General features: G+C 42.9%; 1 protein-coding gene across 1 annotated transcript in view; it reads right to left on the reverse strand.

Moving 5' to 3' along the window:
* Positions 1-25,000, reverse strand: part of grin3ba (glutamate receptor, ionotropic, N-methyl-D-aspartate 3Ba) — an 81,830-nt gene that overhangs the window by 24,575 nt on the left and 32,255 nt on the right. Inside the window, exons 2-3 of the mRNA XM_053506748.1 lie at positions 10,767-11,479; positions 1-64 (exon numbers count right to left, since the gene is read on the reverse strand). The exon at positions 1-64 is cut by the window's left edge and continues 1,029 nt beyond it. Coding sequence (XP_053362723.1) covers positions 1-64; positions 10,767-11,479 — 777 coding nt within the window. The remainder of the gene's footprint in view (positions 65-10,766; positions 11,480-25,000) is intronic.

The following is a 25,000-nucleotide window of genomic DNA, read 5'->3' on the forward strand; positions in this document are numbered from 1 at the left end:
GGAGATGGAGGGATGAACGCTAACGGGACCCGTCTGACCCTCAAAGGACATGTTGGAGAAAAATCTGGCACAAAAAACACAAAAAAGATTTTTTTAAAATCAAGTTAAGTAGGTGTGAGGATATAATCTGTAGGGGGTGAGTGATGGCTCCTCATCAGATCCTTCAGTAACACGCTGAAAAGAAGACTGAGCACAGAGACATGAGAAAAGAAGGACAATAGCTTGGAACAGGAACGACAGAGTAATTTGATTCCCGCTGTGAATAAACACACATGAAAGAGCGCTAGACTCCGGGATGCTTCAGTGCCTCAGACAGATGAAGCTTAAAGAGCTGGAGACACAGAGACGATGAAAACCATGCAAACGCTGTAAAACGTGCAAAAGAAGAAGAAGAAGAAGAAGAAGTGGAACATCGACACTGTAAAACCTGAAAGCGGAGAGAAATAAAGGCGCTATTGTATCCGCTAGCGTATAATCAGCCTCTATCTCTTATACTTTTTTATTTTTTTGCTTTTGAACAGAGAAAAATATTTTCTCAGCAGCTTACACAGATTTACTGGAGAACATAAAAACCAACGATGTAAAAGCTTCAAATTAAAGGACACATATTGTGCAAAATCCACTTTTTAGTCATGTTTAGATGTTCAGACGGGTCTCCAGCGTGCAGGAACAAACAACCAACCGGATGGGAAAAAATCCCTTCTGTTTTATCCTTTTCCTGTGTGTGTGTGTGTGTGTGTGTGTGTGTGTGTGTGTGTTGGCCGGAGGTTTAAACAAACCAATTACATTTACATTTTGGCATTTGGCAGACGCTCTTATCCAGAGTGACTTACAGAGTACTTTGTAGTTTCCTTCCTATGTGACCTCATATAAGAAGCGCCTCTCTCCTTGGATTGTTGCTGAGCTCTGTTGTCATCTGGAGGGGGCGTGGCTTGGCAGGAGCTCATTTACATGAACACTGAAACAGCGCGCTCGGAGGAGGAGTGAGGGACGGCATTAACAAACACTCTCTGGGGAGCTCTGACACAGAAATGTAGTCACTTAAAGACGGTAAAACGTGAGACCTTTAAAGGTTAAAAATAAATTGCAAAAAAATAAATAAAACTGTAGATGCTTTTGTGTCTTTTTCTTTTGATGAACATTAGAACATTAGTCTCTACTGCACACTAGGCTCAGTGCTGTTGGAACCTCAGTCTTACTTGCAGTTTTGTGTCGTGTGGTTGTGGCGTGTCCCATCTACAGCCTACTACACTGTACGCTTTATACGCCAGCAGATTTGTGTTTAAATGCGCAAAGTGTTTAATCAGAATATAACTTTTCCGATTTGTGCAAAGTGATTCTGCCGCCATGTAGCGTTTAATCTGCTGGGATTTAACAAATGAAGAAGAAGAAGTATTTTTCTCCTGCTTTGAGGTTAGACGTCACATCTGTTCAGATAAACCCCTTTATAAGGGAGGTGTTCGTTCTCACAGAACAAAGCTAATTTTCCCTCTTAGGAAACCCGTCATTTATAAATGGGTTATTATAAATATAGATTTATCCCAGCAAGAGGGAAACAATCAGGTCAAGTGTGTTCATGGATAATATGTACCTATAGATCAGACTCTTGTTCCCATGGAACATTCATTCAGATGGGGCCAGATGGGGTCAGGCTGTTCCCACTGAGGGGTCACGTAATGCAGTTTTATACCAATTGGCCTGTTCTTCCTACAGTATTACTCAGGGCCACAGGCGAGATTTGTGAAGTAGAGGAGCAGGCTAGGACAAAAGTCCTCCCAATTTAAGCTTATATAACTGAGCTGGAGGCACTCCAGGTAATGTGGGCTGATGGTTAGAAACTCTTAAGGTCATGATGGCAGACTGAGATTTTATAAAACCGTGGATGAACGCGAGTGAGCGCTGGTCATTACAGGCCTACAGGGTCAAACCACAAGGAGGCAAAGCAGTACATCTACATCAGGACGGATGAAAAATAAAAGAATGAAGGTTTCGGAATGGCCGAGTCAAAGTCCAGACCTCGACTCAACTGAAAGGCCGTGGCTGTGAAGAGAGCTGTGCGTAAGCCAAACCTCCATGAACTGAAGCGATGTTGTAAAGAGGAGCGACCATGTGGGAGACTGATACGGTCATACAGGAAACTGTTACATCATGGCGCATCTACAAGACATTCAATCAGGGGGGTACTTAGTATTGCACACGTTTTGTTTTTTTGCTTAATTTTTTAAATAAATAATGACATGATGAAAAACATTATTTGTCGTTGAATGCTGAGAATTAATAGAGGAGGTACTAACATTTTTTTTTTAACCCCTGATCATGTGACCCTCAGTGTTGTGTGTGAGTACACCGGTGACAGAACGCTGGTTAGTTTTTTGTGAAAGATGTTTAAAATAAAATGTTTTATAAATTAAAATTGGTGTAGACATTGTTTATGTGTGATTGTGGTACACTGCAGTGTGTAGTCTCTACGGTGTGTGTGTGTGTGTGTGTGTGTGCGTGTGGAAGTGGTGTTTAAGTAAACTCCATGTGCTGTGAGTAACATTGTTCATGATACCATAATGTCATGCCACTCATCTGATGTTTTTTTTCCCTTTTTTTTCCTCAAAAGTGGGGGTGAGGATTGGACTCGTTATGAAACTGGTGGGGTAGAAGTGAGGGGGCAGTAATACGTGTCCCCCTGTAGGGGTGAGGGGGCAGTAATACGTGTCCCCCTGTAGGGGTGAGGGGGCAGTAATACGTGTCCCCCTGTAGGGGTGAGGGGGCAGTAATACGTGTCCCCCTGTAGGGGTGAGGGGGCAGTAATACGTGTTCCCCTGTGCCCCCTGTCCTTTCTGCCATCTGCGCCCCCGCTCACATTAATGGAATATGAGCGTCCGTGTAAATGCAGCTGCGCTCAAGCAGTAAGTGAGTGAGTGAGGGAGTGAGTGAGGAAGGGAGTGAGTGAGGGAGTGAGAGAGTGAGCGAGTGAGGGAGGGAGAAAGTGAGTGAGGGAGGGAGGGAGTGAGGAAGGGGGGGAGGGAGGATGGAATTAATGGAATATGAGCGTCCGTGTAAATGCAGCTGCGCTCAAGCAGGTACAGGGAGTAACTGAGTGAGGGAGTGAGTGAGTGAGGGAGTGAGGGAGTGAGTGAGGGAGTGAGTGAGTGAGGGAGTGAGTGAGGGAGTGAGTGAGTGAGTGAGGGAGTAAGGGAGAGAGTGAGTAAGGGAGGGAGGGAGTAAGGGAGGGAGTGAGTGAGGGAGGGAGTGAGTGAGTAAGGGAGTGAGGGAGAGAGTGAGTAAGGGAGGGAGTGAGGGAGTGAGTGAGTGAGGGAGTAAGCGAGCACGTCTGCAGTTAAGCGGTGTTCTGTAAACCTACACAAAACAAAAAACCTTCTAAAAGATGTGTCTATCATTCTCACTGCATTATCCACTATCACTGCATTCACTCACACACACACACACACACACACACACCCTCTGGCTGCTCGTTATAGCTGGTGATTGGTTCTCGCTTATATAAATCAGCGGGGGATTCTGGCTAATCTTCCAGCTGATGAACACACACGCTACACCAACACGCTTCCAAAATCCTCCATTAAAAAGAAAATAAGACGGGAAAATAGATCTCGGAATATCTCGGAGCGTTAACGCCACCTCAGGAACCGGAGGAGGAGATGGGAGGAGAAAAAAGTTTCTTTCAGCAGAAATCACTCATCAGCCCTGAGATTACCCAGCATCCTCGAGTGACGTATGTGAGTGCCGTGTGTGTCTCATATGCACAGGAACATCCAGGTTTCAATTGATTTTACTCAACAGTAAGAATAACTCCAGACGATCGCCTCAGACGGTGTAATCCTGCAGCCCGTCTGCTCCAACACTGATGTGTCTCTGCTCACAACCTCAGTTCCTACTACAAGCTTTTGTTGGAGGAGTTCAGGGACGGAGCCGAGATCATCGCCGCCTCTGGAGCTAGTCCTGTTAGCTTGTCTAGGCTAATCTGAGATCAAGCTAGCACAAACCAAGTGCATTAATGAAACTTTAATACAGTTTTAACAATAGTGTTGTGTATAAATCACATTTTGACCTTTTGTGAACAAAGACTAATGTCAAGGATCAGGAATTTGTATATTTATTGATGAAAAACTAAATAAAATTAAGTCATGAATAAATCGATATGAGCTGATCCTTTAAACCTGTAATTAATGAGTCTAACGATGTACCATGGGTATGAGGTGGTCCAGTGGTAGTGTCGTTATCATGTAGAAATATTACACTGCCTGGCTTCTGAAACAGGTCACGTTTCAGAAGCGTAAAATTATCATCCTGCGTCAAGCAAAGACAACAACTACAGAGACTGAGCTGAAACAGCTGGAATTGGGTTTAAAACTGTCCATCACATGTTGTCCAAAACATGTCCAGTAGAAATCATAGCTATGTTGAGTATAAAGATTGACTTTGAGGCAATCCAAGTACCCCTGAGTGACAGACGGGACCTTAAATATGCCACATCAGTCAAAGAAAGTCGACTTCATCAATGGTGGGGATCCAGTAAACGAGTTTAAGGGGCCTGGAATCTGTAGCGCCACCAAATTTGTTATGTGCATAAATTTGATAATGTGTCATAAAGCAGTTATCATGTAGTGATCTGAACAACAGCACACACATGCAGCAGATTAACCCTGAAGGTTCATTAACTTCCAACACTAACGGCACCTTCTGAGGCTGAGAATGTGTTGGATTCGCTCCTGTAACTTCACCTCCTGACCTGAATTCATCTGTAACGAGTGCTGGGTTCCGTGTGCACTAGAGGAGAGCGGAGGATGCTCGGGCTGATGGGAAATTTATGGATGGAAAAACGAACGCTCAGGGCTAAAGGAGGTCACACACACTCACACACACACATACACACACACACACACACACACCTCTATAATCCCCCACTGAAAATGAAATGAGTTTGGGAAATGAATGAGGACACCTGACTCTCCGGAGTTCCTCTCCTTGGCTGGAAATTTAGCTGTGACGAGCTTTTGGAGAAACGGCACTACGGCACACAAGGACAAAAATCATCTTGGAGTCATGAAGAATTTCACTTTTCCATTTATCTCCACTGTTTGCGTTGTTTTACATGAAAAAATTAATAAATGAGCTCATGGCCATCAGGTTCGACTACTGTATAAGGGAACCAGTATTTAACCAATATTTCAGAGGAATTAAAGAGTCTTACTGAGAAATAAATCCTGTTTAAGTTGGTGTGAGAATCCAGTAGAACAGCAGTGATCCTGGCACGAGCTGCAGGACGGTCCAAAATTCTCTAGTTACACATTATAATCCGTCCTTAACAAAGCTATTACACCTGTAAAGAATTTACAACTGAACTGAGGTGATAATCTCAGCAAAATAATTTCATTTAAATAATATTTAATTACATTTATCCGTTTTTTATATATTATATTTTTAATTGTTAATTTTTATTGTAAATTAACTTAAGAGGTGCTTTATAAAAAATATATATAAAATTTATGTGAAAATTTAAGAATTAAATGAATAAAACAATAAATTATTGTACAACATATTTAAATAAGGTCTGTTAGATTTGTGACTTAGTGGGATTGAACTCTGATTATCTTTACAGATTTAAAATTACTGATATAAAAGAAGCTATAGACAAATAAGGGAATGATATGCTGACAAGAACAACAGTAGAAACCTTCTATAACACGGCAAAACACTAACATCAAGCTAAAACCGCTAACTAGCTGCCACAAGCTAACCTGTCAGGATTCCTAACGGGACTTTATACTTATGTACAATATAAAATACATTTAAGGACAAAGGACGCATTCTGTGTAGGAGACATAATGCACATGTGGAGCTTATAACACACACTGGGTACACACTCAGGACACACTGGGTACACACTTAATAAAAAATGGGTACACAATAAACACTGGGTACACATTAAGGACACACTGGGTACGTACTGGGTACACGATGGGTATACACTGGGTACACACCCGGTACATACTCAGAACACACTTAATAAAACACTCATAAACTTAATGGGTACACATTATCCAGAGTTTTGTGACTTTGCCGCTGAAGAGGAAAAGGCCGCGGTGGTCCACGACTAGACCTTCAGCTGGGAAAGCCACCTAGGGAGGAGTTCCCACCTGGTGCTACACCCAGCCATGAGAGTTGGGAGGAGCCGGTTTTTACCCGATCACTAGAGGTGCTGTCAGGGAAGCTTGCAGGAGCTGCTGCCCACACAGGCCCATTCTGCCCGCTGCCAGCATGTGCCCGTATGCCAGTGGGACTTTTCTTCCCATTTCCGTTACTCTCCGCCTTTAACTATTTTCTTTTTCATTATCCTTAATAAAATTCCTTTTTTCCACAAGGCCTCACCTTTTGTCCGTGTTTGTGGTGTTGCTCGTGTGTCAAAAACATTACAGTACTGGGTACACACTAGGTAAACACTCAGTAAAGACTTAGTACAGACTGGGGACACACTCAGTACAGACTCAGTACAAACTGAGGACACACTCAGTACAGATTCAGTACAGAGTGGAAACACACTCAGTACAGACTGAGGACACACTTAGTACAGACTCCGTACAGACTGGGTATACACTCAGTACAGACTCAGTACAGACTGGGGATACAGTACAGACTGAGTACAGACTGGGGCCAGACTCAGTACAGAGTGGGAACACACTCAGTACAGACTCAGTACAGACTGGGGACACAGTACAGAGTCTGTACAGACTGGGGACACAGTACAGACTCTGTACAGACTGGGGACACACTCAGAACAGACTCAGTACAGACTCAGTACAGACTAAGGACACACTTAGTACAGACTTTATACAGACTGGGAAGACACTCAGTACAGACTCAGTACAGACTGGGGACACAATACAGACTGGGGCCAGACTCAGTACAGAGTGGGAACACACTCAGTACAGACTCAGTACAGACTGGGGACACAGAACAGACTCTGTACAGACTGGGGACACACTCAGTACAGACTGGGGCCAGACTCAGTACAGAGTGGAAACACACTCAGTACAGACTCAGTACAGACTTAGTACAGATTGGGGACACAGTACAGACTCTGTACAGACTGGGGACACACTCAGAACAGACTCAGTACAGACTGAGGACACACTCAGTACAGATCTAGTACAGAGTGGAAACACACTCAGTACAGACTGAGGACACACTTAGTACAGACTCCGTACAGACTGGAGATACACTCAGTACAGACTCAGTACAGACTCAGTACAGACTGGGGACACACTCTGTACAGACTCAGTACAGACTGAGGACACACTCAATACAGATCCAGTACAGAGTGGGGACACAGTACAGACTGAGTACAGACTGGGGCCAGACTCAGTACAGAGTGGGAACACATTCAGTACAGACTCCGTACAGACTGGGGACACAGTACAGACTCTGTACAGACTGGGGACACACTCAGTACAGACTGGGGCCAGACTCAGTACAGAGTGGAAACACACTCAGTACAGACTCAGTACAGACTGGGGACACACTAAGTACAGACTCCGTACAGACTGGGGACACACTCAGTACAGACTTAGTACAGATTGGGGACACAGTACAGACTCTGTACAGACTGGGGACACACTCAGAACAGACTCAGTACAGACTGAGGACACACTCAGTACAGATCCAGTACAGAGTGGAAACACACTCAGTACAGACTGAGGACACACTTAGTACAGACTCCGTACAGACTGGAGATACACTCAGTACAGACTCAGTACAGACTCAGTACAGACTGAGGACACACTCAGTACAGATCCAGTACAGAGTGGGGACACAGTACAGACTGAGTACAGACTGGGGCCAGACTGAGTACAGAGTGGGAACACATTCAGTACAGACTCCTTACAGACTGGGGACACAGTACAGACTCTGTACAGACTGGGGACACACTCAGTACAGACTGGGGCCAGACTCAGTACAGAGTGGAAACACACTCAGTACAGACTGGGGACACACTAAGTACAGACTCCGTACAGACTGGGGACACACTCAGTACAGACTTAGTACAGATTGGGGACACAGTACAGACTCTGTACAGACTGGGGACACACTCAGAACAGACTCAGTACAGACTGAGGACACACTCAGTACAGATCCAGTACAGAGTGGGGACACAGTACAGACTGAGTACAGACTGGGGCCAGACTCAGTACAGAGTGGGAACACATTCAGTACAGACTCCGTACAGACTGGGGACACAGTACAGACTCTGTACAGACTGGGGACACACTCAGTACAGACTGGGGCCAGACTCAGTACAGAGTGGAAACACACTCAGTACAGACTCAGTACAGAGTGGAAACACACTAAGTACAGACTCCGTACAGAGTGGGGACACACTCAGTACAGACTTAGTACAGATTGGGGACACAGTACAGACTCTGTACAGACTGGGGACACACTCAGAACAGACTCAGTACAGACTGAGGACACACTCAGTACAGATCCAGTACAGAGTGGAAACACACTCAGTACAGACTCAGTACAGACTCAGTATAGACTCAGTACTGTGAGTCTGTACTGGAAAAGCACCAGGAAAAGCAGACAGTGATAAATGTTGACTTTGTGTCGAAATAAGGAAGGCACCGAGGATGATGAAAGCCCTGTGAGGGACAATAAAACCTCCATCACACTCAGGATGTTTCTTGAAATTGAAGGCTGACTCACGCTAATAATAAATAAATAAATAAATAAATAAATAAATAATAAAAAGCCATCAGTGATGGTGAAGAACACGGCCGTCTCTTAAAGGAGCTTCTTTATTGACAGGACCATCATCAAAATTAAATGAAAAATAAATAAAACTCATTTCCTTGTGTGTGTGTGTGTGTGTGTGTGTGTGTGTGTGTTTCCTTTTTGACTCATCATATGCTACGTCGATTTGTTCTTAATGAAATACTAAACCCAATCAATCAGATGACTGTTAATGGACAGTGTGTGTGCGTCCGATGTGGTGCGTGTGCGTGCGTGTTTGTGTGTGTGTGTGTGTGTGTGTGTATGTGTGTGTGTGTGTGTGTGTGTGCGCACAGAGGCTCAGCAGGAGACGGACAGAGCTCCTCATATGGATTTTTCTGTCATGTCCTAGAGTCGATCCGAGCTTCTGCTCGCTCTCGCTGCGGGTTTCTTCTTTATTCCATGTCGACTCGCATCACACACACACACACACACACACACACACGTACACACAGAGAGCTCAAGCACAAAGCACAAAGATTTCTGAAGACTTGATCCACACCTTTTGGTGAATAATTCATATAGTTGATGCTTACATTTTTTTAAGATAAATCATTAATCTTGAAGCAGCATGTTACTGGTTTATCTCTACAAACTTTCCCGTTGTGGCCTGGACTCCATTAGAGCTCTGAAGGTGTGTGTGTGTGTGTGTGTGTGTGTGTGTGTTATCTCACACCCACACAGTAGCAGAACCTGTGAGTTGTGATCTCCCAAATGGAGTCAACAGCTCAAACTCTTTGTCATGTTCCTCACTTACTGAACGGCGTGTGCAGTGTGTCAGGCCTTCTATAGCACCCTCCACTTTATCTTCTGCGTCATGTGACCATCATAAACCCAGGACACTGAATGTCTTCCTTTTTTGCAATAAATACTAAATACTACATATTTGAATATATATTTCTTTAATAATTAGACCCCACTGGACACGGTTTACGTGCTACATGCGTACATGCAACATGCAGCTGTTTCTTATATATCATGACCTTGAGTGTGAGAAAGTCCTAATGAACCTTCCATCATGCGTCTCCTCTCCAATCACACTACAGGCGCTAATCTCAGAACAATCTCATTAGCTGGTGTAAGCTGATCGCTACCTTTCAGCCATGACAGCAGAATAAGAGAGAGAGAGAGAGAGAGAGAGAGAGAGAGAGGTGGGGAAGAGGAAGGGAGAGAGAGAGAAAGAGAGAGAGGGAAACAAAGTAAATTAAATAAGTATTGTAGTTATGTAATGTGTGGAACTCCCAGAGGAATAATGGCCAGGAATATTAAACGCTAAATCGTTCCGTCCTCAAGGCACCACCGCTTTAATTGCCTTTCTCCAAGAAAATGCCGACGTAGCTCACGGCTTTTGTGTTGCTAATAGAGACAAGCGCCCTATGTGCTAATGTGCTAATGTGAAAGAAAAAGGACACAAGGACGAGAGGAATAAAGAGTAAAAAGAGGAGTTCAAAAGAAAGTAAAAGGGGCGTGGTATATGTGTCAATCTCAGATAAGGAGGCGGGGCCTCTGTGTCAATCTCAAATAAGAAAGTGTGGCCTGTATGTGTCAGTATCAGAGAAGGAGGCATGACCTGTGTGTCAATCTCAGATAAGGAGGTGTGGCTTGTATGTGTGTCAATCTCAGGGTACAGGCGTGGTCTCTGTTTGCACTGGTTTAACATAAGGAGGTGTGGCCTGTCTGTGTGTGTTAGTTTCAAAGAAGGAGGTGTGGCCTGTCTGTGTGTGTCTCACTCTCAGAAAGGAAGGAGGTGTGGCTTGTGTGTCACTCTCAGAAAGGAAGGAGGTGTGGCTTGTGTGTGTTTTAGGAGGAGGTGTGGCCTCCCTACCTGTGAGTCCAGTGAAAGAAGGTGGAGACTTCCAGTATATGTATGTTATATTTTTATGTTGAAAATACATATAGAGACAGACAGATGGACTGATGAACAGGAACACACTCTCTACCTCACACTGTCCCCTGGTTCAGAGAGCCTCCCGCATGCTCACCTGCTCAGGTAGAGTCCGGAGGACAGCACCTCGTGTTTATTGGGCTTGTCGAAGCAGTTGACCATGTTCTGGATGAGCGCCAGGTCGGGTCGTACCACGCTGGCGTCGGACACGGCCCGGCCCACCAGCTGCAGGGCATCGCTGATGTAGGAGCTGAGCGGCCTGCGCTCCGTCTGTCCGTATGCCAGCAGGCCTTCTGGAGACCCAAAGGCACTTAAAGCATCCGGGTTTAGAGGCAGTCCCAGGACCCAGAGTGTGTGTCCGAGTCGCCTTGCTCCACGCAAAACCAAGCTTACACACTCCGGGTCGGACCCAAACACGATCACGCTGGAATGCAGAGCAGATGGGGTTCGGGTCATGAGCTGTGAAAGGAGCTCGCTCACTTCCTCTTCCTTATCAGATACTTCCTGTAATGCTCCTTCTGGATTTTCATGTAAAATAAATTTATTGTTGTTGTTATTATTAGCCTCCTCCTCGCTGGACAGAGACACCCAGTGGCCAGAAAGGTCAAGGGTTTCCCACAGGTGCCAGTGTGAGCCGTTTAGTCCAGTCCGGCCCTGCTGCTGGAGGTGTTCTAACACCTTTGTGTCGCCCCCTCCTGGGCACATCACCGCCGCCCCGCCCTGCCACCCCACACGTACCAGGACAGACAGGAGCAGCTCAGCCAATCCAGATGCAGGGATATGAGTCAGCATCTGTAAGTGGAACCGGTTCTGCAAATGAGAGAAAACATACACACGGTGTATTTTAGACCAAACTCGAGGTCATGACCTCATGTGTATTGTTGCTTAAATTACAAATAGGGTCATGCGAGGGACAAACACTCCTCCTCCTCTATTATTTGTGTATTTTCCAAATCTATTTTACAGACATCATTGTTCTGCTGTGATGGTGCAACAAAAGAACTGATTTAAAATGCAACATCACAAGAATGTTTAAGAATGGACATTGTCACAAAGAACAAAAATTATAAATATAGATAAATTTTTTAAAAATGTATAAGTGTAACTGTAAATGTATAGCTTTATCAATCACTTCTCTAAGATTAAACACTAAAACACTTTGATCTCTTCTGCTTGTGTACTGGATCTTATACCTATTTACACATTTTATCAACAAATTCACTCAGCAGTGGGTCCATACCAACATCTTTTAAATTCGCAGTTAGTAAACCACTAATTACAAAACCTGCCCTGTAGATTTAAATGATAAATATTCTGCATGTTTTCAAGTGAAGTTTGGCGTTCCTTAGGGTTTAGTTTTAGGCCCATTGCTGTTTTTTTTCTCTGGGAAGTTACAATATTAATAAAGTTGAGCAATGTGTGAAGGACATAAGAGAATGGATGCTAATTAACTTCCTTTTGCTTAATCCTGACTAGACAGAAATACTGGTACTAGGACCACATGCAACCAGAAGTAAGATTTTAGATCACACCGTAACTTTAGATGGCCTTTCTGTTCCAGTACAACAGTGAAAGACCTTGGTGTGATTATAGATTTCAGCCTTTCATATGAAGCTCATGTAGATAATATTACCAGGATAGCATTCTTTCACCTCAGAAATATTGCCAGGATAAGAAATATATTGTCGCTAAACGATGCAGAAAAACTAGTTCATGCTTTTATCACCTCTAGGTTGGACTATTGTAATGCCTTACTGTCTGGTTGTTCAGCTAGGTGCATTAACAAGCTTCAGCTAGTCCAGAATGCAGCAGCGAGAGTCCTCACTAGAACCAGAAGATATGAGCACATCACCCCTATCTTATCTTCACTCCATTGGCTCTCTGTGAAATTTCACATTGATTTTAAAATACTACTCTTGACATATAAAGCATTAAATGGTCTCGCGCCGCAGTACCTGAGTGAACTGCTAGCACCTACTTTAATCAAAGGATGCAGGCTGCTTGTCAATATCGCGTATTATGGTGAACTGTTATGTTTAGATGCTGTCTTTCCCACTCCCATTGATCACTCAGATTTTTGACGTGAACTGATTGGTCGCTTTACATCACATTTTCCCCTTATGTCTGTTTCCTTCTGGCTCCTCCCTTTTAGTTATAATATCATAAATTATTTTTTTTTTCTTCTCTCTTTCACTGAGCTGGGGGTGATCCAGACCCCCTCTGACTCGTCCTGGTGTCCCTCTTCTGGTTGGAGATCTGGTCACATGGAAGCCCCGTGTGGTCTGCCTAAGATACGTTTGGTGACTGTGGACGGTTTCACCTTACCACGGAGACGGTCCTGTCCTCGGCTGATACAGACAGCTGTTTTCCGAGGACTCGTGACTGCAGTCACTCCATAGTTCAGGACTGGAGTTTCCTACAGTCAACCTGAGCCTCCAATAACCAACTGTATGAGTGCAGATCAATCCCTGCTATCTGTTATCACCCAGATGAGGATGGGTTCCCTGTTGAGTCTGGTTCCTCTCAAGGTTTGTTCCTATACCATCTCAGGGAGTTTTTCCCTCAGCACCGTCGCCCTCGGCTCGTTCATCAGGGACGATCTGATCATTCTGATTTATATAGATTTTCTCCCATATTACATACTTATTTTTATAACTTTCTTTTGATTCTGTAAAGCTTCTCTGTGACAATAACCACTGTTAAAAGCACTATCTAAATAAAATGTAATTAAATTGATCCATACTGATTTTCTTTTACAAACAAAACTTCTATTTCTTCTGTAGAACATATGAACCGCTTGCATCGTCTGCACATACTCGTGTTTTGTGAGAATATTGGTGCTTCTTTTTTTGAGTTGATGCAATACCGCCACCTGCTGTAATGAAGTGTGGACCAGGAGATCATCAGTAGATGATGATTAGTTATATACATTATGTGAGATGAGACATTTACATACTGAACACCACGAGTTACACAAGGTTTCAGTGTTTATTAGTTTTTTTTTTTTTACTTTTAGTAGATTTTAATACATTTAAACCTTTAAGAAATAAAACTGCTTGAGACAAATCAGACATTAAAAGTTACTGCTGTTTAATCGAATCAAATCAAATAAAATTTATTTGACAGACTACATAATTCATAGCTCTAGCAGCTAGGAGGAGGAAGTGCACTAAATCAAAGCATGATGTGATACTGAAGAGTGTGAAGTGCTCGGGTGTCTTGGGTGGATGTGGAGGATCTGCGATGGCACAATCAATCGATCTTGCCATGCTAAAGCTCGACCACAACAACATGCTACAACATGCTATATGCTATAGTACAGTACCACTCTGTCACTTTAAATGTTTCAGAATAAACATCTGGAATGCAAAGAAGATATTTTAGGCATTAACGCTCCATGGTTAATAAAATGCACAATAATAATAATAATAATAATAATAGTAATAATAATAATAGTAATAATAATAATATTACTGTTTACTGAATTCGTGTCCGATCCAGACTGACACGAAGTGACCGAGCATGCTGATTTCCCTGCCCACACCGCAGGACCTCATGTTCTCCTCTCGTTCCATTACGCCCACTAACCTGCGTTCAGAACCTGCTCATCACCTTTAATCCTTCACCCCGTTCCTGTTTCTCTCTTTCTGATCGTGTCATGTTAATCGTGATATTTCATTAACTCTGAGACGCATTAAGAATATTAATCGCTCCAGATGTACTCCAGACTCTCACCTCTCCCACTTCACACGCTTTACTGTCACAACAGGGGATCCCGAGCGGCGCTTCAACACTGCGACTGACGGAGCTGCCGAGGCTCTAACCAGCTTGACTCTTTATGTATGCTCCTCCTGCTATTACATTAAACCCAACACAGTCTTGCAGTGCGGAGATCGTTCCCCTGTGTCCCTCATGTTCGCAGATTCAACTGAAACTACGAGACAGGACACGTACTGGCTGGTTAGACTTATTTCCACACAGGACATGTCCGAACCGAATCGATCCGAACGGCGGATAAGTTGCCATACGTCTGGAAGCCGTTCAAAGTTTGTTTCCGTTAGTGGAAAGCCAAGGAGGATCTGGATGGCACAATCAATCCAAGTGATTTTTCTTTTTTTTGGTGTTTTTCTTTTGTGTAAGATTTAGTGAAGACAGCATCATGGGCCCCAAGAATGTTATCAAGGGGGGGAGAAAGAAGAAAAGGGTTTTTAAAGCAGCCGGTGGCAAGAGGAATCATAAATTAAGGCTAAGTGAGGTTTAATGTCTATTTATTTTATATTTTACTTCATTTACATTATTTATTCATATACCTCATTTTCTAAATGTTTTAACAGTTTTTATATGCAAAAATATAAGTATATTGCTGGAAATTGCTAATATTGGTTATGTTTTTGGATAGCTGGAACAAATTATCTGCATTTACATTATTTCCTATGGGACAATGCGTTTCACAAGACAAAATTTCACCTAAAGAACTCGCCTCCGGAACAGATTAAACTCAAATGCCGAGGTTGGTTTTTGTCTGTGAGCAATAAGATCTACAGGATCACATTAACTCACAACAAAGTTAACTCCTCATGTCTGCTTACTTTTAGGCCTCAGATCAGTTCCCTGTTTAAAGCAATAGAACGTGATGAACTCAGTGCTGTGATTATGTAGATATTAGACTTACAGGTACTCTTCATTCATTTTAGTTATAACCTTCATGCATCTACTCCAACACATCTCAGAGACACTTAAACTGAGAGATCCACACACAAGTTCAGGTTATCTGTGATAGCTGTGATAAAATGTGGATGTTGAAAAAAATGTATTTGTACAAGCTGTTTATGGCTGCAACCTTCAGCTAATGTCCTTCTTTTATACCTTCTTGCAGACGGACACTGGAGGAAACACAGGCTGAGACCTGCGACAGCACAAGACCAGCTGACAGCAGAAGAAAGAGGAAAACCTGACGTTCTAGAGCAGGAGACTCATGTTGCCTGGATGGAATCTCCCATTTAGATGGAGGAACGCCGACTACAGATACAGAGGAAGGAACATCAGGAGATCCAATAGGATGTTGATGTAGACGATGGACCAACTGTTGTCTTAATTTCAGTAACACAGAACCTCTTGCTATGGAAGTGAATATAAAAATACGCTACATTTTAACGTAACTTTTTTCTCATTTTTGGCAGCTACTTTTCTGTTACAACACTTGCTTAAATGATATTTTACTTAAATAATTTTTAATAAAACATTTTGCACTCTAACCAGTAGATTAGTTTTTGTCTCTATTCCAAATCACCCACACATCTTGGATTTTAAAGTATACATTTATTTTCAAAAATACACTATAAACACACTGCACACAAAACATGTTGAACGTTGATGCATGGTGAGGTTTCAGGTTCAATAAGGCCAAAAAGAGCACACGCATCTCCTATAGGAATGTTGTCTTCTTGAGAATTTGGCAGCCATTCCTGGTCTCTCCAGGTCACAAGGACATGCTGCCATCACACACGCGACCTCTCCTGAACCCAGATGATCCTGGGGAGAACAGAAGTACATGATTAGATATTTATTATATGTATCTGTACTGTTCGTTAAACTTCACAGCATGCATTCTATTTATTTGTAGCATTTCTTGTATTTCAGTCTACTTAACTGTATTTCTTACATTTCTTTATTTATTCTTTACATTTGTATGATTAATTCACGGTTTACATAAACACTATATATTTGCTATAAAAATAAATATTTTAAATAAATAACGCTCTTGTGCTATGACCAAAGTAATTAATGTTTAATGAGCATTTTTAATGTCCATGTGGAACTCAGAAGGGATTGGAGACAGACGCTGGTTCCTCACCTTACAGAGTTTTGAAGTCATTCCTCAGTGCCTCGTGCCGTATCCGCACAGCGCGCGCTTATTACACCGTCTGAGCCGCGCGATAGATGCTTCGGTAGGAATGTTGATCAGAGCGCCGTTGATTTTGTCACAAAAAAAAAAAAACATCCACATGGAGCATTAACAGGTGTAACAGTTTATGACTCGCGGTTTCTTCTTCTTTCTCATTTTGGACAGCAGAGAAACAAACTACCTCTACAAACTAACTAACACTACTACCACAGTCCAGCCTAACAGATTATTATGAACACTGTGTGCTGACCCGGGCTCGGTTCGTTGTCCTGGTCCACATAAAACATGCTCTCGAAGAGGGCCAGGGGTAGCTCAGTGGTTAAGGCATTGGACTACGGTTCAGAAGATCCCAGGTTCAAACCCCACAACCACCAGGTTGCCAATGTTGGGCCCTTGAGCACCCTAAAGGTCAAGAGGAGCTTAAAGGTAACTATTAAAGGATAAACATGGAATAAAATGTCAATCACTCTCAGATTGCTGGAATAAACACAGGAGAACTCCAGCGAGGTAACAAGTATATATAAATACACATATAGTTTTATTCCTCTTCTACGGTGCGCTTGTGTTTAGTAAAGAAAGTTTTTGTATGAAATCTTTGACAGAACCACACGACGCGCTCGCTGCAGCCTGGTACTCCTGAACACCGTTCTTTTTCTGACACCTGGCTCAGCATATATATATTTATGTGTGTGTGTGTGTGTGTGTGTGTGTGTATGATTGCTAGAGGTGGATAAAAACACAGCGTTTGAAATAAATGATGATGTTGCACGAGCGCGTCCCTTTTACTCGGCAGAAATCCCTTTAAAACGACAGAATTTGCATCTTTTTGATGTGACTCTACATGGCTGCGTGTCGTGTGTGTAAATAACCTCTCAGTACGAGTGTGTGTTAGACACGCCACTTTGTGCTGTACGTTCCGAGCCTGTACGGTTAGATGCTGATGAATATAAATATAAATACACGTTTGCACACGTGATGTACGCGGGTGTGTGTTACGCTGCAGCGCTTGTCGTTAATCTTCTGTTTCATTTGTCAGGACTGAAGGTGTTTCCAGTTTATTCTCCGTTTCCTCCTCATTCATCTGTGTTTGATCTTCTAGCGTTCCCTCTGAGCATCAGCGCAGGAACCGTGAGTCTGATTATAAACCTGTCTATAGATCATCTGAGTGCAGAGGGACAGAGGAGGAGGAAGAGAAGACTCAAACCATAAAATGACAAACCATGAAAACTACTGCCTCAATCACACACACACACACACACACACACACACACACCTAAACATCTCAGAGTGATTGCTGGAGAGAGAATGAATCCACCACCCAGACAGATCTGCTCTTACGGTGGTGCACATCCGTTAAGGGATGCTGGAAGGGTGCCAATACTTTGCACACGAAACCACTCAGACTCAGGAAGCCATTGTACGCCCACGCCGTGACCCGCGGAGACCCGTGATGAGAGGCGGCGGGGTGATGTTAAAGCGTCCTGGCGTCCATCGGTCCATCGGAGACTCGTCAGCCGCGGCGCGTCTTTGTGCGAGACGTCCCACGTGGACGGCGCATGAATAATAACCATGTGAATAAAAAGCTGCAGAAATCCAGTCCTCATGACAAAAAGCCCCCTCACAGGCAAAACCAGAGAAATCGTTTAATTCGTTAGCGCTGAACTCGGGGTGACCTTGCTCCTGCGGGAGCGCCCTGATCATGCACACTCAGCGCTAAAGAACTCCAACAGGCCCGCTCGTGCTCTCTTACCCACTCCCTCTCTCTCCCTCTCTCTCGAACTCATCCGTGCAGGAAGAACAGAGGGGGAAATATCCGTCTTCTTCACCCCTCTCCATGACACACACGCTCATAACTAATCAGCAGAATCAATTTCTCTGCCTAAAGGGCCGTGCTAAAAGAGACGGATCATTCCAGAGGGGCGTTTTTTATAGACTCTGACAGGAAGGTTGTGTGTGTGTGTGTGTGTGTGTGTGTGTGTGTGTGTGTTGGAGAGTGTTTAAACCTGGAGGGGACCAAGAGCAGACATCACGGGGCAAAAAATCAGAGAAATGGACCAGCTTGTGTGTGACTGGAATTATGACGGCTCAGGCCCGAGTCTCACACAGGAAGGAAACGCACTGCTGCCGAGTCCTGCGCTCTGATTGGTCAGATTAATTCCCTGTAACAGCACTCACGCTCTGACACGTCACCGTTTCCATAGTAACAGTTTATTCACCGTTTATAGCTGCTATAACGTAAGAGCCAACAGGAACTTGTTCAACTCGCTCGACATTAACGTTAAACAGGACATAAAGTACGGCGTACAGTACGTCACGCATGGAGTTGCCATGGTGATAATGAACACCGCATTTATAACTCAGAAACGTTTAGACTCGGCACACTTCAAAAAAACAAGCAGACGAACAAATAAACAAAAAAGGTTTACCTTCTCAAAAAACATCCGGATCAAACGATATACATAATGAATGAATTAATGAATATATTTTGGTCAATTTGGTAAACAAAATAAAAAAGGATGTTTTCAGCTCCTTATCATCGAACTGAAGCACATTAGATGCACACAGCTATTGTGACGTGGCGTTTTGAAGAGCCTGGGTGCAGCAGAGACGAGACTGAGACGTACCTCCGTCAGCTCCCTCGTACTCATAGCGACAGTGTGTGTGTGTGTGTGTGTGTGTTTCATCATTCATTCAATCACACCTGTAAAGTCAAATGTTCATGTGCTCTCGAGTGCACCCCCCTCCCTCCCTCCCCCCTCCCTCGCTCGTTGTACAAACGGAGTGTAGCTATAATCCAATTCCTGCAGTAAATAACTCTGTTTATCTGCACATAAACAGCCAGCGCGCTCGCTCACGCTTCTAATCAGACACGGAAATAAACCTCTAACTACATAATTCAGTGGTGTTTCAGTCTGACGTGAGCACACGCTCCTGCTCAGGCTGATCGACGTTACATTAAATAACGCTGAGAGCGTCTCACACTCCACTGGTGAGGGTTTAGAGGAACTCCGTCATACACAGCGTACAGACTCGCTCGCAGTCGCTCTAAACGCGTTCAGATGAAATCATCAGTGGAATCATCAGATCAAAATCAGTGGAAACTGGTTACAGCATCACGCCCACACTCACGTCATCTCAAAAGCCCTGAAACCAGGGAGAACTAGAGCAGGACGTGGAACAGATCGGGGGGCGTTAATCTCAGGCTGTGTGAGTCTAAAGCCGAGCCTGTGTTTCTCATCTTCAGACACGACCCTCTGCCAGAAACTGTCCTGGACCCGACACTGGACCTGGTGCTGTAGATCACATTGTAGACCTGGCGTCAGACACTCAGAGGCCCTGTGTTCAGGGAAATTAATTAGATTTAACTCGCTTTATGTGCTAATAATTACAGTAATACCTCGGGATGGGAACAGCTGCCTTATGAATGTTCGCCTTAAGAACTAAAATTTAGCAAGAAATTTGCCTCATACTTCCAGTCGCGCATGTACGTCCCGATCAACACTTGGTTATGTCGGTTTAAATCTAAGTGAAGTGAGTTCCCATATTTTTGTGTCTTTTTTGCACTCTGATTGAGATTTAGTGAAGACTTCGCACCGCGGGTGACAAGCGTGTTATCAAGGACGGTAGTAAGAAGAAAAGGGAGCCGCTTTCAGTTTGTTTTTAAAGCAGCCGCAGCCGAGAGGAATCATCAATTAAGGTTAAGTAAGGTTTATTTACTTTAGTTTATTTACATGTCTTTACTAAATGTTTTGATTGTTCTTATATACTGTATGAAAATGTAATTATAGTGTTAGAAATTGGTAAAATAACCTTTTTGGGTGGTTGGAACGATTTATCTGCGTTTACATTATTCCCTATAGGACAATGCGTTTCACAATACAGAATGTTAAACTTGTCTGGTGAGGTGCCGCTGTAAAAGCCCGCGTGTTTAACACTGACAAGGTCACTCTATTTCACCCTAATTATACACAGAAAGTGTCGTTATACTGACAGCGCAGTAAGTTGAGACATGAGATACACGTTTTGAACGGCGGGAAGTTACAGTTGCTACGTCTGGTTATGTTCTCTACTTCCTGGTTACAATTGCTACATTGTGGACGATTACATTGGCTACATTCTCTTTGTCTGGCAGAAGTGGGTAGAGTAGCCAAAGAACTAACCACGACATGTTTGCTTTACTGTCTATTCAATTCAATCCAATTTTATTTATATAGCGCTTTTAACAATGGTCATTGTCTCAAAGCAGCTTCACAAAAATTACATTAAAAAAAAAATTTTTTTTAAAGAAAACGTCTACTACGGCTGAATACAACCCCCCCATATCCCCCCCCATCCCACCCCCCCAACCCCCCGCCCTTTGTCTGCTCATTTGACTCCATGCGTGCTATGTAGAATGTAGCGTTTACCCTCCTTTGATGTCTGGTCACATTTGCAACATCCTGGTTATATCGACTACGTCTAGTTACGCTCTGTACTTACTGGTTACTTTGTCCTGTTTTTTAGGCATGCATGTAGAAGTGGGGGGATAGCGCTGTCCTGTGTGTGTGTGTGTGCGCGTGTGTGTCACGCTGTGATGTTGTGTGGGCAGCAAGATCTAGAAAGACCACGGGAACGTACAGCATGTTGTATTTTTCTGGAACAGTGGCGGTGAAGCTGTGCGTGGCTCCGCCCTATGGACGCTCTAACGCAGTGTGTCAGTGGGATATTTAACATTCTACAACATGCAGAAAGAGTTTAAAATGTGCTGCGAGTGGTGAGGTGTTACGCCTCTCATTACCGCTCTGTTTATCTGATATGTGAGTGCAGCCTGAGGCGGATTAGGGTTCTGTCTTCCTGCTTTGATAATGAAGGCTGTCCTGAAGTATGAAATTTGCAGAGGAAGGAAATGTTGATGATGTTGATGTGAAAATCAGCAGATGTGTGAAACTCAGGATTATGCACGCAGCCATGTGCAATCTTTTTTTTTTTTCCTCGTCCTTATGGAGGGAAAATGACTCATAATTGTACCATCAGGAGTAAAATCGACATGGTATTTTGCATAACTCTTCCCCGTTACAGTTTCCTCTTTATGTAGTGATAGGACTGGGAATGGAGGTGGATTTGATGGGGATTTACACCGGTACTGGGACTTCTGCGGGTTTCACCTGCGAGTTTGCTCTGACTCTTTGTTTATTAGTGCTGAACATTTCCACAAAGTCCTTCTGCAGATTCTGAATCCGATGGGCTTCGATTGTGCTGTTCTTACACCCTGAGGAGCTCTGACATGTTTTTCTCTACAATTCTACAGATCTAAAAAGAAAAACCTATGAAGCTGTAAATTTTTAACCAACAAACCAAACTTAAACTGTGTAGAGAAACACACTGTAACGTGCTGAGGAATTTTAAATTACCCATAATATCCTGTTCAATTCAGCAACTAGAGATGTGAATTATGTTGATTTGAGTCGAGTTTTGTGCATTGTGAGTTTCGATTCAGTTCAGTAGCACTAATGTTTATTGCCTGATGTGTCTCAAGCAGTGTTACTGTATATTTTGCAGGTTTTAAAGTATTAACATAGAGTAAAATTATCTGCTAAACACTGAAACACTGTGGGTGTTTAGTGTTTAAATGTTATGTCTTGTAGAAGTAAAACTCTTCTGCTCTATACTCCAGTCCAGTAGGGGGCACCAACTGACTATAACCTCAAGAATATAATAAAAGGAAGATAAAGGTGATAATCTCCTAAAATGAGAGTATTTACTGTTGTATAATTTTAAGCCAATCAATAATTTTATAGCATTTAACACATACTGTATAAGTCGACCGAAAAAAATGTAAAAGTTCATCTCGATTCTGAAGCCGAAAGTTTTAAACCGTCTGAATCAATGAACTGCGTAAAATTTGACATCCGCAGTTTTTACATTTAAACAAAGTTAAGGTCTTATTACTCACTCACTCATTGTCTATACCGGTTTATCCTGTATTCAGGGTCACGGGGGGCGGAGCCTATTCCAGGAGGCATAGTGTGCGAGGCGGGGTACACCCTGGACAGGGTGCCAATCCATCGCAGTGTGCACACACACACACACACACACACACACACATACTACGAGCAATTTGGGAACTCCAACTATACCAAGAGGAAACCCACCAAGCACGGGGACACAGGAAGGCGGTCTTAATACATCTAATTTATTGTTATAAATTAAATAACATTTAATTTAATACATCTAATTTTATCTAATTTTAATCTAATTATATTTAATTTAATAAATCTAATTTAAGGTGTTAATACATTTTAGATTTTTTTTACATGTGAAAATTTTATGAGCAAAATCTACTTTTTATTGATTAGACATTTACACAGTTCTCCAGTGTGTGTGTGTGTGTGTGTGTGTGCAAACAAAACACATGAGAAATGCCTTTGTCACTTTTTCCGGTTTTTATTGTCTGGAGTTTAAACAATCCAGCTAGATTTCTCCCCTAATGTGACCTCATATAAGAAGAGCGCCTCCCCTTTTGTTGCTCAGGAGGAGGCGTGGCTCAGCAGTGGCTTATCTTTTAATGAAAACCGAAATGGTGTGTTTGGATGAGGAGTGAAACAAAGGGAATGTAAGCTATAAAAACACACACACACACACACACACACACAAACACACACAAACACACACTGGCAAAACTGTGTTAAAGAAAAACTGAAATCAGTTACTGATGAGTTAATGAAAGGGTTAAACTCTTACGGCTAAAACGGTTCAACATATTTATCTTAAAAAAAAAAACAGCGATTTCACTGTAAATGTATTTTCTGTTTACTGCACCCTTTGTTTTATATCCCATAGTGTGGTTATTTATTTATCAGTTTGTTTATTTATTTATTTCCTTGCTCATCGGCGCGCGGTCAGGGTCGGACGCTCCTGCCGGGGTGGTGTAGAGGTGTCGGGTGAGAGATGAATATCTGCGAGAGAAATCCCACACACGACTCCGTATGCTGTATGGATAGTGGAGTAAATAAAAGATAAGCCTCCGGAGCGGAGGAGAAGCCGAGGAACACGGCCGAGCTCGAAACACCCGGCCGTTCTGCCGCCTTCATTCCATCATCTCACAGACGGAAGTTAAAACGATACTCATCCATCATGACTCATTTATAGCAGAAACACCAGCACGCTGCTTCAGCAGGGGACAAAGTGAGGTTTAGCGTCAGGTGAGCTGTACGCGGACTGTACACCGAGCGCTGACTGATCAACTACTTCGTTTATTTTCATTTATTGAGAGTGTAAAGTTCGTGACTATGATGCCATGGCGATATTTCCAGTCCAGATAAACGTTACGTTCCGTCGAGTTCAGCCGTTATTCGTCACATATACATCACTGCACAGTGAAGATCTTTATTCTTCACATCCCAGCTTTAGTTATCAAGGGCCCAACAGCGGCAACCCGGCAGAGCTTCCGTTCAGTACCCCAGAGCCTTAACACGCTAAACCACCGCCGCCGCTAGCATTTAGCTAGCAAGTCTTTGCTTCTTTCCCCTAACATCTATGTTCAACTTTGGGCATCTAAAAGATCTCTAAACCACACAGACTGACAGCTAACTGGCTAATTTATGCTAACTACAACATTTTTCATTACTTTTAATCATTATATTATATTGTGTGTGTGTGTGTGTGTGTGTGTGTGTGTGTGTGTGTGCGCTGTTAGCACTGGATTAGCTGCTTGATAATAGATCAATCAATGTCATCCTGCCCCTGGGGCAGCACTGCTTCATTACTTTACTGCACTTCACACATGAGCTAATAACGCTAATGCTATACCGTAGCTAGTTTATCTAACTGCTAATTTCACTAGCAACATGATATCACTGTTCATTTCAAACTCAGTTATTTTATCAACCACAAGAGAAAGAATTCTGACCTGGACAAAATGTTTTATACAGAATAGATTTATTATTTGTTTGCTAGCTTATTTGTAGCTTTCGCTCACTTTATTCACAGAGACGCAACTATACATACGCAGCGGTCTCTCTGCATACGAGTTTAATCCGTACCTGAGACGAGTTCTTAAGGCGACTTCTCGTATTGTGAAACCTATTGTCCCATAGGATTTAATGTAAATGCAGATAATCCGTTCCAGCCTCCCAAAAATATCACTAATATTACCAATTTTTAACACTATAATCATATATTTGCAATTTTTTTTTGAGACAACAATTAAATTAAGTAAAATATGAAATAAATAGACATTAAACCTCACTAAACTTTAATTTATGATTCCTCTTGGCAGCGGCTGCTTTACAAACCCAACTGAAAGTGTCTCCTTTTCTTCTTGCTACCGTCCTTGATAGCATTTTTGGGACCCGCGGTGCTACGTCTTCACAAATGCCAAAAAATATATAAATAAATATGTAAACTCACTTACAGTTTTAAACGGCTCATGGATGCAACTTAGCCGC

Source organism: Clarias gariepinus, chromosome 11 (genome assembly GCF_024256425.1).
Source record: "Clarias gariepinus isolate MV-2021 ecotype Netherlands chromosome 11, CGAR_prim_01v2, whole genome shotgun sequence".
In the NCBI taxonomy this organism is placed as follows: Eukaryota; Metazoa; Chordata; class Actinopteri; order Siluriformes; family Clariidae; genus Clarias; species Clarias gariepinus.